This window comes from Saccoglossus kowalevskii, chromosome 1 (genome assembly GCF_978046115.1).
Source record: "Saccoglossus kowalevskii chromosome 1, keSacKowa6.1, whole genome shotgun sequence".
Lineage (NCBI taxonomy): Eukaryota > Metazoa > Hemichordata > Enteropneusta > Harrimaniidae > Saccoglossus > Saccoglossus kowalevskii.
Genome location: NC_140641.1, coordinates 44,735,006 through 44,751,961, shown reverse-complemented (window position 1 = coordinate 44,751,961; position 16,956 = coordinate 44,735,006). Strand labels below are relative to the sequence as shown.

The window sequence follows — 16,956 nt, the reverse complement described above, 5'->3', positions numbered from 1 at the left end:
ATTTCATCCGGCCACAAACATCCTAAATAACTGAAAAGAACATGCGATCCACCATATCCTTCCTGTACCATATTTAAATAAAATCTAAAATGATATTATTATTATTATTATTATTATTATTATTATTATTATTATTATTATTATTATTATTATTATTATTATTATTATTATTATTATTATGCTAATTTGACAAATTTTGATTGTTCAAAATATCTGCATCATCTTCAACCTGGTATTACACGTAAAGTGTTTGGTTTTTAGTTACTCCAATAAATACTCGGCGACTGCTTTGCTCATGCGTGTTAGTGCCGTCCAAAATGGCGGCGGCCAATCTGCCTTCTCCGGTTTACGAAGTTATCTTTTCATATGTTGACTTACCGGACCTATTTAATTGTGCATTAGTCTGTAAATCATGGAATCAATTCCTTCAAGATGAGAACAATTCTGTATGGAGGTTAGTGTGTCTTAGAACGCTTTCCAAAGAGGCACTAAAAGGTGACATTCTCTCGAATGTGCTAACGTATAAGGGGAAAGTACGGTCATTTCTACATAGCTGGAACGCCAATGACTGTTCTCGGAACGTTTACGTAAGCGCTAATGGTTTTACAATTCATCGAAACCCTGTAGCACAAAGTACTGATGGCTCAAGGGGTAAACGAGGATTTAACAGTGGCCGTCATGCCTGGGAAATATGGTGGGAAGGTCCTCTCGGCACTGTAGCAGTTGTAGGAATTGCTACGAAAATTGCCCCCATGCAGTGTCATGGATACGTTGCTCTTCTTGGAGGCGACGATCAAAGCTGGGGTTGGAATCTTGTGGATAACTATCTTATACACAATGGTGACAATCAGGGAAATTTTCCACAATGTAATAATGCACCAAAATATGAGGTAAGTCTAAACTTTACATTACATTACATAGGCCATCTTTTGAAAATAGCCCGGAAGCTAAAAATGTATCCTGAACACAGTAATGTGAGTGATTAGGAGTTGTGGTAATAAAATCTCTTCAAAGTTATATTGATTGAGAGAGGTGTAATTAGCTCTTTTGGGCCATGACTTGGGCGAGTCATAGGCAAATGATGGGATCACTCGCCTTAGAAAATAAGGTCTTTAGGCGTGGTATTGCTAAACCACTCCTAATAAATAAGAAGCAATATACCAGCTGTGAATATAGTTTTTAAGTCGGGTAATATTTGCATCTCTACAATCTTATTATTATGAATAATTTATCATGACAACTATCAAATGTTTGGATCAAAATTAGAAATTATGTGTCTGAGTTCATAATTCTCAATCTCATGGATATGTCATGATATATTGGATAAATACTGTATATTATATTATACCAGTATATTGATGGTGTTAATCCATTGATTTGATTGGTCCAAACACAAAATTTGCATATGCAATCCATGGTATATTGGCTGATAATGCACGGCTAAACCAAGTGGCCCTGGAACATGAATTGACTACAGGTTTAATACGAAAATGCATAAAACCGGTATTATTTGATTTTTAGGTAAATATAGTGGTTGAATTTTAGAAGAATATTGAAAAAAAAACTGAATTAAAAACATCTGAAAAGTTATTTAACTATAATATTGCTTTTTGTTAATGGTGGGATCCAAGTTGTGAGCGTCGGTCGTTGGGTGATTGTCGTTCGCCACACAAACCTAAACCACCGTCCCTTAACACCGTGAGGTGCCGACACGAACGCCAGAACGCTATGTTCTCAGTGCTGTTACTTTGAGATGGATTGCGAGCTTCCAACAAAGAAAACATGATCTTTAAGTACAAGATATAATTGAGGGATTTAATGACATAAAAATGCAAAAAAACTATGAGTCACAGGCAAAAATGTATGCCAGTTTGCCACTAATAACAACCGGTGTCCGGTAGCGGCAGGTGACAAAATTGCAGTGCACCCGGGTAATTGTCATCTGTTTCAAAAAACACGGGACAACGCAGGATTCGACGACGATATATGGTATTGCAATTCTTCACTATGGGTGAATAAATTACAGGAGATGATGAAGGTAATTTCGAAAGCTACAGATTTGTGCCGAGTGTACACCAACCACTGTATTATATTAGAGCGACGGCGTGCAAAGTCTTTCGGCCTTAGTTGAGACAAGGCATATCATGTACGTGTCACAAAAACGATGTGAAAATCCGATCTTACACCATCAAACTTACCCCAGAACAACGACAAAACTTGTCAGTCATACTGTCACAAAACTTTGGTTATACCAAAGGTATCCAGGTCAGATGTTTGAACTGAGGTCGCTGTGCCGGTCGCCGTACATGATACACCGCGTCCCGCCGCGTACCGCTGAACGTCAAATATACACAGTTACAAGTAGTATGATGAGTCACAAAACCGGTTTATTTCACAACTGTACTTTCAATGGGCAAATTACAGTCCAAATTGTACAAAAACCGGAATGAAAACGTGGAAAATCCGTTGTTTGAAATACAGGGTCGTGTACAGTTTGGATCATTTAGATCCAAACTGTACACGACCCTGTATTTCAAATCGCGTTGTGCGTCAGTAAAAGGTCAGAAAGGTCATCCTTTGTTATGCTAATTTGTGTGTTTACGCTGCTCTATTCAACGTGGATGTTGTTTTTTTCATGTGGAATACAAAATTAGTTTGTATTCAATTTGAACTGTGTTGCGCATGTAATTTTTGTATGCATTCAGCGTACAACTACATACTATTCTTATAAATATTCATGTTCAAGGGCCATAATCATGATCTTTTAGTAGATGAAAGTAAACTCTTTTTTTACAAGTTTTATCGAATTGTCAATATACTGGTATAATATAATAGCAATAACCCCCGCCGAAGTTGGGTATACCACTTGATATTGCACAATTCACTCCATATATGCACTCGCCTGCGGCTCGTGCATATATGTCGTGAATTGTGCAATATCTCGTGGTATACCCGCCTTCGGCGGGGGTTATTGCTTAATTATATCACATTTTATTATGGATATGTCATGATATATTGGATAATTATATTATACCAGTATATTGATGGTGTTAATCCATTGATTTGATTGGTCCAAACACAAAATTTGCATATGCAATCCATGGTATATTGGCTGATAATGCACGGCTAAACCAAGTGGCCCTGGAACATGAATTGACTACAGGTTTAATACGGAAATACATAAGACCGGTATTATTTGATTTTTAGGGAAATATAGTGGTTGAATTTTAGAAGAATATTGAAAAAAATACTGAATTAAAAACATCTGAAAAGTTATATAACTATAATATTGCTTTTTGTTAATGGTGGGATCCAAGTTGTGAGCGTCGGTCGTTGGGTGATTGTCGTTCGCCACACAAACCTAAACCACCGTCCCTTAACACCGTGAGGTGCCTACACGAACGCCAGAACGCTATGTTCTCAGTGTTGTTACTTTGAGATGGATTGCGAACTTCCAACAAAGAAAACATAATCTTTAAGTACAAGATATAATTGAGGGATTTAATGACATAAAAATGCAAAAAACTATGAGTCACAGGCAAAAATGTATGCCACCAATAACAACCGGTGTCCGGTAGCGGCAGCTGACAAAATTGCAGTGTACCCGGGTAATTGCCATCTGTTTCAAAAAACACGGGACAACGCAGGATTCGACGACGATATATGGTATTGTAATTCTTCACTATGGGTAAATAAATTACAGGAGATGATGAAGGTAATTTCGAAAGCTACTGATTTGTGACGAGTGTACACCAACCACTGTATTAGAGCGACGGCGTGCAAAGTCTTTCGGCCGGAGTTGAGACAAGGCATATCATGTACGTGTCACAAAACCGATGCGAAAATCCGATCTTACACCATCAAACTTACCCCAAAACAACGACAAAACTTGTCAGTCATACTGTCACAAAACTTTGGTTATACCAAAGGTATCCAGGTCAGATGTTGGAACTGAGGTCGCTGTGCCGGTCGCCGTACATGATACACCGCGTCCCGCTGAACGTCAAATATCCACAGTTACAAGTAGTATGATGAGTCACAAAACCGGTTTATTTCACAACTGTACTTTCAATGGGCAAATTACAATCCAAATTGTACAAAAACCGGAATGAAAACGTGGAAAATCCGTTGTTTAAATGATCCAAACTGTACACGACCCTATATTTCAAATCGCGTTGTGCGTCAGTAAAAGGTCAGAAAGGTCATCCTTTGTTATGCTAATTTGTGTGTTTACGCTGCTCTATTCAACGTGGATATGTTTTTTTTCATGTGGAATAAAAATTAGTTTGTATTCAATTTGAACTGTGTTGCGCATGTAATTTTTGTATGCATTCAGCGTACAACTCCATACTATTCTTATAAATATTCATGTTCAAGGGCCATAATCATGATCTTTTAGTAGATGAAAGTAAACTCTTTTTTTACAAGTTTTATCGAATTGTCAATATACTGGTATAATATAATAGCAATAACCCCCGCCGAAGTTGGGTATACCACTTGATATTGCACAATTCACTCCATATATGCACTCGCCTGCGGCTCGTGCATATATGTCGTGAATTGTGCAATATCTCGTGGTATACCCGCCTTCGGCGGGGGTTATTGCTTAAATATTGTATATTATATCACATTTCATTATGGATATGTCATGATATATTGGACTGTATACTAAATATTGGACTGTATACTAAATACAGTATTGGACTAAATACATTTTTATTATCATGGATATGTCATGATATATTGGATAAATATTGTATATTATATCACATTTCATTATGGATATGTCATGATATATTGGACTGTATACTAAATATTGGACTGTATACTAAATACAGTATTGGACTAAATACATTTTTATTATCATGGATATGTCATGATATATTGGATAAATATTGTATATTATATCACATTTCATTATGGATATGTCATGATATATTGGATAAATATTGTATATTATATCACATTTTATTATGGATATGTCATGATATATTGGACTGTATACTAAATATTGGACTGTATACTAAATACAGTATTGGACTAAATACATTTTTATTATCATGGATATGTCATGATATATTGGATAAATACTGTATATTATATCACATTTCATTATGGATATGTCATGATATATTGGACTGTATACTAAATATTGGACTGTATACTAAATACAGTATTGGACTAAATACATTTTTATTATCATGGATATGTCATGATATATTGGATAAATATTGTATATTATATCACATTTCATTATGGATATGTCATGATATATTGGACTGTATACTAAATATTGGACTGTATACTAAATACAGTATTGGACTAAATACATTTTTATTATCATGGATATGTCATGATATATTGGATAAATATTGTATATTATATCACATTTTATTATGGATATGTCATGATATATTGGACTGTATACTAAATATTGGACTGTATACTAAATACAGTATTGGACTAAATACATTTTTATTATCATGGATATGTCATGATATATTGGATAAATACTGTATATTATATCACATTTCATTATGGATATGTCATGATATATTGGACTGTATACTAAATATTGGACTGTATACTAAATACAGTATTGGACTAAATACATTTTTATTATCATGGATATGTCATGATATATTGGATAAATATTGTATATTATATCACATTTCATTATGGATATGTCATGATATATTGGATAAATATTGTATATTATATCACATTTTATTATGGATATGTCATGATATATTGGACTGTATACTAAATATTGGACTGTATACTAAATACAGTATTGGACTAAATACATTTTTATTATCATGGATATGTCATGATATATTGGATAAATATTGTATATTATATCACATTTCATTATGGATATGTCATGATATATTGGATAAATATTGTATATTATATCACATTTTATTATGGATATGTCATGATATATTGGACTGTATACTAAATATTGGACTGTATACTAAATACAGTATTGGACTAAATACATTTTTATTAACATGGATATGTCATGATATATTGGATAAATACTGTATATTATATCACATTTCATTATGGATATGTCCATGATATATTGGACTGTATACTAAATATTGGACTGTATACTAAATACAGTATTGGACTAAATACATTTTTATTATCATGGATATGTCATGATATATTGGATAAATATTGTATATTATATCACATTTCATTATGGATATGTCATGATATATTGGATAAATATTGTATATTATATCACATTTTATTATGGATATGTTATGATATATTGGACTGTATACTAAATATTGGACTGTATACTAAATACAGTATTGGACTAAATACATTTTTATTATCATGGATATGTCATGATATATTGGATAAATACTGTATATTATATCACATTTCATTATGGATATGTCATGATATATTGGACTGTATACTAAATATTGGACTGTATACTAAATACAGTATTGGACTAAATACATTTTTATTATCATGGATATGTCATGATATATTGGATAAATACTGTATATTATATCACATTTCATTATGGATATGTCATGATATATTGGACTGTATACTAAATATTGGACTGTATACTAAATACAGTATTGGACTAAATACATTTTTATTATCATGGATATGTCATGATATATTGGATAAATATTGTATATTATATCACATTTCATTATGGATATGTCATGATATATTGGATAAATATTGTATATTATATCACATTTTATTATGGATATGTCATGATATATTGGACTGTATACTAAATATTGGACTGTATACTAAATACAGTATTGGACTAAATACATTTTTATTATCATGGATATGTCATGATATATTGGATAAATATTGTATATTATATCACATTTTATTATGGATATGTCATGATATATTGGATAAATATTGTATATTATATCACATTTTATTATGGATATGTCATGATATATTGGACTGTATACTAAATATTGGACTGTATACTAAATACAGTATTGGACTAAATACATTTTTATTATCATGGATATGTCATGATATATTGGATAAATATTGTATATTATATCACATTTCATTATGGATATGTCATGATATATTGGACTGTATACTAAATATTGGACTGTATACTAAATACAGTATTGGACTAAATACATTTTTATTATCATGGATATGTCATGATATATTGGATAAATATTGTATATTATATCACATTTCATTATGGATATGTCATGATATATTGGACTGTATACTAAATATTGGACTGTATACTAAATACAGTATTGGACTAAATACATTTTTATTATCATGGATATGTCATGATATATTGGATAAATACTGTATATTATATCATATTTTATTATGGATATGTCATGATATATTGGATAAATACTATATATTATATCACATTTCATTATGGATATGTCATGATACATGTATATTGGACTGTATACTAAATACAGTATTGGACTAAATACATTTTTATTATCATGGATATGTCATGATATATTGGATAAATATTGTATATTATATCACATTTCATTATAGATATGTCATGATATATTGGACTGTATACTAAATATTGGACTGTATACTAAATACAGTATTGGACTAAATACATTTTTATTATCATGGATATGTCATGATATATTGGATAAATATTGTATATTATATCACATTTTATTATGGATATGTCATGTATATTGGATAAATACTGTATATTATATCACATTTCATTATAGATTTGTCATGATATATTGGATAAATACTGTATATTATATCACATTTCATTATAGATATGTCATGATATATTGGATAAATACTGTTTAATATATTATATCACATTTTATTATGGATATGTCATGATATATTGGACTGTATACTAAATATTGGACTGTATACTAAATACAGTATTGGACTAAATACATTTTTATTATCATGGATATGTCATGATATATTGGATAAATACTGTATATTATATCACATTTCATTATGGATATGTCATGATATATTGGACTGTATACTAAATACAGTATTGGACTAAATACATTTTTATTGTCATGGATATGTTATGATATATTGGATAAATACTGTATATTATATTATACCAGTATATTGATGGTGTTAATCCATTGATTTGATTGGTCCAAACACAAAATTTGCATATGCAATCCATGATATATTGGCTGATAATGCACTGCTAAACCAAGTGGCCCCGGAACATGAATTGACTACAGGTTTAATACAGAAATACATAAAACCTGTATTATTTGATTTTTAGGGAAATATAGTGGTTGAATTTTGTAAGAATATTGAAAAAAATACTGAATTAAAAACATCTGAAAAGTTATATAACTTTAATATTGCTTTTTGTTAATAGTGGGATCCAAGTTGTGAGCGTCGGTCGTTGGGTGATTGTCGTTCGCCACACAAACCTAAACCACCTCCCTCAACATCGAGAGGTGCCTAAACGAACGCCAGAACGCTGTGTTCACGGTGTTGTGGCTTTGAGATGAATTGCGAACCTACAACAAAGAAAACATGATCTTTAAGTACTAGATACCGTACTTATCCGGGTAAGAGCCCATGCCTAGACAAACGCCCACCCCCTACTTTTGACACAATAAAGAAGTTGAGGTCATATCCGTGCACACGCCCAGGGGGTCTTTTACTACACAAAACAAAAAAACTATTTTCCATTTGTTGACTGTGGTTGTATTAACAGTTAGTTGACTTTCTTGAAGTCTGTCGTGATACTTCTCTTTTTGAAATATGCCGTGGCCCTAAAAAGGGCCGGCCGTTTTGTTTGTGCTTCCTTAGAAATTATTCAAGCAAATCGTATAAGGAGAGCTGCTAAGCAAGTGTCGTACTCGTTTGGCTTTAGCGTCGTCGACAATGAAAACAATGTTGTAATATTGTAGCAACCCGTACCAGGGAGAATGGTTTAAATCACGTTATTTTGGCTTTATAAATATTTTGTAGCAGCTTGCGAATCCCCATAACTTGGGCCAGCAATGTTGCAATGTCACGCCGAAGACTGCCAACTTTTTTACCATCTTTTATCACCGCTATTGCATTTCTGTCATGGAAACTATTCTTCTGTCCTTGGATAAAAAAAAAACTTCCTATTTCAAGTCCCCCGCGATATCCATACAGTGAGACATTCCTACCGACGGAACTTGCTGAATGATAACTTTCACCGTGATTAATAAGCGTTGAGTCTGATAAGAAAGCAATGTTACAATTTGACCTTTATGATGAAATACTAGTAGTGATGTCATTCTTAGCCAATCAGTAAAGCAGATGCATAAAGGTCAAAGATGATTGCTAGACTGTAAACAAAAGCATCGTGTGCCATCACAGCAGAGCGACCCCATTTTTCTTGTCTCTTTATTATGATTAGACATGAATGAAAAATGCCAAGCTGACAGACTGTGAAATCTGTGGATTAAAAGTGCTAAGTCCAAATTGTGTGAGACGATATCGACGAACTTCAGGAAGAAGTTGTAGGGATTTTGTTCAACGGCTACAGTGACGCCGACTTGGACATTTGAGGGTTTTGAGTTTGATGAAGATGGCAATGAACGTACAAATAAAGATCTGAGAAGTTTTTTCAAACAGCTATGAATTTTTATAATTTTTACTGTGTAAATTTGTAAATTATTATTGATCTTGTATGACGGTTGATTCGTAATTTGTCGAGACCGGAAATCATTTTACGCAGTTTAACCCCTGACCTTTTAATTCATTTTTAGTTCACGCATATTGGGCGTGTCTGTCGGCGGGAAAATCCTAATTCAAATGATTCCTCACTGTCGATTTTTATTATTTCTGGTTTATTTGTCACATTTTAAGCAATACATTATTTTTGTTTTACTTCTAATGTTGCATATTGTTCATTTATTTCCGTTGCATGTTTTCATTTGCTGTTCTATTCCCTACCGCAGTTCAATCTGCGTGTTGTCAATTTTCGTGAATTTTCATGTTTTTTTGCTGGGGATCTCCTGGCAAACACCCACCCCTTCTTTTTGGCAATTTTCCATGTTCAGGACCCTGGGCTTAAACCCGGATAAATACGGTAAGATTGAGGGATTTAAGAACAAAAAAATGCAAACAACTACGAGTCACAGGCAAAAATGTATACCACCAATAACAATCGGTGTCCCGTAGCGGTGTTTGAATTCTAACTGACAAAATTGCAGTGAAATTGCACCCGGGTAATTGCCATCTGTTTCAAAGAACACAGGACAACGCAGGATTCGGCGATGATATATGGTATTGTAATTCTCCACTATGGGTAAATAAATTACAGGAGATGATGAAGGTGATTTTGAAAGCTGCAGATTTGTGCCGAATGTACACCAACCACTGCATTAGAGCGACGGCGTGCAAAGTCTTTCTTTCGGCTGGAGTTAAGACAAGGCATATCATGTACGTGTCACAAAAATGATGCAAGAATCTGTTCTTACCCCATCAAACTTACCCCAGAACAATGACAAAACTTGTCAGTTATACTGTCACAAAACTTTGGTTATACCAAAGGTATCCAGGTCAGATGTTGGAACTGAGGTCACGTGATGTTCGCCGTACATGATACACCACTTCCCGCCGCGGCTCAAATTTCGGTCAAACCAAGTACTGCTGAACATCAAATATCCACAGTTACAAGTAGTATGATGAGTCACATTTCAGTATCATATATTAGATAAATACTGAATATTATATCACATTTCAGTATCATGGATATGTCATGATATATTGGATAAATATTGTATATTATATCACATTTTATTATGGATATGTCATGATATATTGAATAAATACTGTATATTATATCACATTTCAATATTATAAATATGTCATGATATATGGGATATATTCTGTATATCATATAATATCACATTGCAGTATCACAGATATAATATGCACTATACTATCAATAAACATAATATCATATATAATACATTGAACAAATTTATGTGGGGAACATGGTTAATCAATTTGGGGAATTCAGGTAATATTTACCTGTTTAATTAATATTGCATTGCAGTATCATTGAAATACATATATTGGTTTTCTTTTCACTGTGTCAACATGAACACTGACTGACTTTTTATCTCTTTATTATGATAGACAAGTGCTATAAGCAATGAATTCTGAATGACGAGATACGTGTACATGTGTATGAATATAAATCTGTATTCAGATTACACAACAAATACTATTACAAACTAATTTTTTTCACTTATAGTCATGGCATCACTGTCCTATCCCACAATCTTGATAAAATGATAAATAATTGATGAGTAAAAACAACAATATCAGAGATTAGACTAAAAGTGTATTTGTTACTAATCCTGAGATGTTACCGTGAGTGCCTTTTATTATCATGCTATTTTTTTATCATTTCTTTCAGCTTTACAATATTTTGGCAGAAATAATTACAAAAGTCTTGAGCGATCCCTTTTGAACTGATATGTGCGAAACAATTACTATTGTTTTGGTCTTACCAATCCAAATATATATATTATTATTTTTTTGCAACCAAACAATAAAAGGTATGGAGTTGTAGATCAAAATGCTTGAAAATAATGGTGTATTACATTTGATGTGAGCATTTTACATTGATATTTAATGGACATTTATTACTCCATTTAATCTAATTGACAATTAAATCTATTTAATCAAATTAATAATTCTAGGACACATTGACATTGTTGTAATATATCCACCATTGTTTGTCATTCATTAGTTAATTGACCTTGATATTTAAATATGTTGTGTGACCTTAATGATAAATGATAAACTGAAAATGTATCACTTTCCAGAAAAAGTACATTCATTCAATTCAATGTTTGTGATAAATTAAGTGTTGAATTTAACAACAAGCACTGCAGTCATTAACCCCTGTTAGTTTTAATTACAAAACCAATATATATACATAGTAGACCAATTCACTATAATTGGCTGCTGCATTATGCATTTTTTATTACAAGTTTCAATCATGTGAGCTATGGTTATACCTAAATGTGTTATTGATCCACCTATGCAGATTTATGGGTACTATTTCTCTGGCTATTTTAACACCATTAGAGCTTAATTAATGGGGTTTATGGTCTGGTTGAAACTAATCCTTGACATGCCCTTGAAGACCTTGTTTTATTTTTCAGTAAAATTCCAGGCTTTCAATCATAATTCTGTTTTTTCTTCTCAAATCTTGCTCTATATCCTAACATCACTATTAAATATACCTACTGAGATCCTTATCTATATACTGCTATCAGTATTGAAATATACTTACTGAGATCCTGCTCTATATTCTGATATCAGTATTGAAATATACCTACTGAGATCCTGCTCTATATTCTGATATCAGTATTAAAATATATCTACAGAGATTCTGCTCTATATCCTGATATCAGTATTGAAATATATCTACTGAGATCCTGCTTTATGTCCTGATATCAGTATTGAAATATACCTACTGAGATACTGCTCTATATCCTGATATCACTATTGAAATATACCTACTGAGATCCTGCTTTATGCCCTGATATCAGTATTGAAATATACCTACTGAGATTCTGCTCTATATCCTGATATCAGTATTGAAATATACCTACTGAGATCCTAATCTATATACTGATATCAGTATTGAAATATATCTACAAAAATTCTGCTCTATATCCTGATATCAGTATTGAATATACCTACTGAGATCCTGATCTATATCCTGATATCAGTATTGAAATGTACCTACTGAGATGCTGCTCTATATTTTGATATCAGTATTGAAATATATCTACTGAGATTCTGCTCTATATCCTGATATCAGTATTGAAATATACCTACTGAGATCCTGCTCTATATTCTGATATCAGTATTGAAATATACCTACTGAGATCCTGCTCTATATTCTGATATCAGTATTGAAATATACCTACTTAGATTCTGCTCTATATCCTGATATAAGTATTGAAATATACCTACTGAGGTACTGCTCTATATCCTGATATCAGTATTGAAATATACCTACTTAGATTCTGCTCTATATCCTGATATAAGTATTGAAATATACCTACTGAGGTACTGCTCTATATCCTGATATCAGTATTGAAATATACCTACTGAGATCCTGATCTATATCCTGATATAAGTATTGAAATATACCTACTGAAATCCTACTCTATATTCTGATATCAGTATTGAAATATACTACTGAGATTCTGCTCTATATCCTGATATCAGTATTGAAATATACCTACTGAGGTACTGCTCTATATTCTGATATCAGTATTGAAATATTCCTACCGAGATCCTGCTTTATGTCCTGATATCAGTATTGAAATATACCTACTGAGGTACATGTACTGCTCTATATCCTGATATCAGTATTGAAATATTCCTACCGAGATTCTGCTCTATATTCTGATATCAGTATTGAATATACCTACTGAGATCCTGATCTATATTCTGATATCAGTATTGAAATATACCTACTAAGATTCTGCTCTATATCCTGATATCAGTATTAAAATATACCTACTGAGATCCTGCTCTATATTCTGATATCAGTATTGAAATATACCTACTAAGATTCTGCTCTATATCCTGATATCAGTATTAAAATATACCTACTGAGATCCTGCTCTATATTCTGATATCAGTATTGAAATATACCTACTGAGATTCTGCTCTATATCCTGATATCAGTATTGAAATATTCCTACTAAGATCCTGCTCTATATTCTGATATCAGTATTGAAATATATCTACTGAGATTCTGCTCTATGTTCTGATATCAGTATTGAAATATACCTACTGAGATTCTGCTCTATATCCTGATATCAGTATTGAAATATACCTACTGAGATCCTGCTTTATGCCCTGATATCAGTATTGAAATATACCTACTGAGATTCTGCTCTATATCCTGATATCAGTATTGAAATATACCTACTGAGATTCTGCTCTATATCCTGATATAAGTATTGAAATATACCTACTGAGGTACTGCTCTATATCCTGATATCAGTATTGAAATATTCCTACCGAGATTCTGCTCTATATTCTGATATCAGTATTGAATATACCTTCTGAGATCCTGCTCTATATTCTGATATCAGTATTGAAATATACCTACTAAGATTTTGCTCTATATCCTGATATCAGTATTAAAATATACCTACTGAGATCCTGCTCTATATTCTGATATCAGTATTGAAATATACCTACTAAAGTTCTGCTCTATATCCTGATCTCAGTATTAAAATATACCTACTGAGATCCTGCTCTATATTCTGATATCAGTATTGAAATATACCTACTGAGATTCTGCTCTATATCCTGATATTAGTATTGAAATATTCCTACTGAGATCCTGCTCTGTATTCTGATATCAGTATTGAAATATATCTACTGAGATTCTGCTCTATATTCTGATATCAGTATTGAAATATACCTACTGAGATCCTGCTCTATATTCTGATATCAGTATTGAAATATACCTATTTAGCAAATACACATAATAGGCAAATATTTTAAACAAAATTATATAAACTTCTGGAAAGATCTTCCAAAATTGCACAGTAAATTTAAAACAACATACATTTGTATGTCATGGAAGAGTACCTGATAAAATAGAGTATTCCTTTTTTTATATTCAGAACAAGTAATCATAACCTGGCATAGAAAAGGGGAGGCATAATTAGCCTATAACAGCAAAACAACATAGTATATGCTGTCATTGTTCTCTTCAGCATATAGAAGACTAAATACCCTTTCTTATGATATACCCCAAATACCAAAACCATTAAACTGATTTGCTTTCAAACAAAGTATGACTAATAATTGATATGCTATAGAACTATAGAAAGTACTAACAAAAATATAATCACAATTAATACATTTCTCCTTCCTTGCAAGGAACGAAAGCAACACTTTTGACTCATTTTTTTTGCTTTTCTTTGTTGTTTGTATTTCATCTTTATTGCTATAACTGTTAGAAATAACCATGCCAACTTCAATTGACACATTTAATAGGAAGTTGCTTTGTTCTGCAATTGCACAAAATTGTCCTCACATTCATGACATGTGTTTAGCTCATATGAATATTACTTTCATTAAAAATACCCACAAGTACTGTGTCATTTTCAGTGAATTATTACACACTTAACAAACAACAGATTTCTATATGCTTATACATGTATATGGTCTCTAACATTAAATACACATTACATTGTTTTATTGATCTTTCTTGTTTACTTTGCAGGTGGGTGAAAGAATACGGGTTATCCTAGATATGGAGGACAATTACTTGGCATTTGAAAGGGGATATGAATTTCTAGGTGTTGCATTCCGTGGTTTACCCAGTGTCAATCTTTACCCATCAGTTTCTGCTGTCTATGGAAACACTGAAATCACAATGGTATATCTTGGTCCACCTCTTGATGGATGACATCTAATATTGTACTAGGTTATAGTTTGTTAGTATTTTCAAATTGTTTAGGAAGAATTCAGGTATTTTGTATGACCTCATAGCAGACATAGTGGCTGAATCTGCTGTGTCATTCTGTCTTGAATGCAGTGGTGCTTTGTTAGTGAATGCTGAATATTCCTTATAATCTACTCTTCACTGATAGTTAGTCCCAAATGGAAGATAGATACTGTATTGCTTTTGTTTAGATTCATATTCAACCCCTACTTTTATCTAGTACATCAAGAGGAAGTCTTGCTTACATGAATCTGCCACTACAGTTACTGTACTGGTCACATGACATACAATCATGTGACTGCCATGAAACAATGAGATATTGTATGTACTACATACATGTGACAATAATTGCATTTTCAATCTAATCTCAAATGAAACCAGGAAAATAATTAATATTGTTGTTTTGAAGAAGACCAATGGTTGCAACACGTCAGTAACAGACGATTAACTGGAGTCAACAAACATTATAAAATATTCATGAACCAAAATATTTATGAACATCAGTTGTACATTGAATTGACACTACACACATGTCAGTTTAATACAGTGAGGTAGGAAAGTGTTGACCAATCACAATTTGTCATAGGCTGGCTGAAAAATGTCGACCAATCACAATTTGTCATAGATTGGTTGAAAAGTGTCGACCAATCTCAAATTGTCATAGGTTGGTGGGAAAGTGTTAACTGATCACAACTTGTCATAGGCTGGTTGAAAAATGTCGACCAATCACAATTTGTCATAGGCTGGTTGAAAGTGTTGAATAATCACAATTTGTCATAGGCTGGTTGAAAGTGTTGACTGATCACAACTTGTCATAGATTGGTTGAAAAGTGTTGACCAATCACAAATTGTCATAGGTTGGTTGGAAAGTGTTGACCGATCACAACTTGTCATAGGCTGTCTGATTGATGCTTGTTCACTTGGCTGAATAGAGGGAGGTACCAACTGATCCAGTTGCCTCATTTGAAGGAGGTGCCAGCCTATCCAAGAAAAATCCATTTTAAAAACTGTATATAAACATGGGTTTGTTGACTCTGCTTTATTATATAAAGATTGTTAAAATATCATAAAATAGACTCAAATTATAGAAACTTACTGAGACACCAAGCAATGCAACTGTTATAGTTGGAAGTAATCTGCTTCAATTTCCAAAGACACTAATTTTCATCAAGATATTGTAGTAAGTGATATGTGTTCAGTGAAGTTCAATGTATCAGTGACTTTTGTGAAAATCTTTTTTGAATTGTCTAATTGACATCATTCAACATTTGACAATATTTGTTGAAATAGCATTCCATGTCCATTGGCATTGTGCAACTGATGGACAACGATTCAGATGTCATTACCCCCTTATATACATTTCAGTTAATTTGCATTGAGTATTCTGCAATTACTGACAAGTAAGTGAACCACATGTAAATTTCCTAATTAATAAATTGTAAAATAAATATAAAATAAAATTAAAT

The 16,956-nt window shown here is 32.4% G+C and overlaps 1 protein-coding gene across 1 annotated transcript; it reads left to right on the top strand.

The window, feature by feature from the left end:
- Positions 1–285: 285 nt before the first annotated feature.
- On the top strand, positions 286–15,581 carry LOC100374745 (F-box/SPRY domain-containing protein 1-like). Its single transcript, XM_002740068.4, has 2 exons — positions 286–890; positions 15,269–15,581. Exons 1-2 carry the CDS (start codon positions 318–320, stop codon positions 15,452–15,454), a joined length of 759 nt encoding a protein of 252 aa, XP_002740114.1. The 5' UTR covers positions 286–317; the 3' UTR covers positions 15,455–15,581.
- The last annotated feature ends 1,375 nt before the right edge of the window (positions 15,582–16,956 follow it).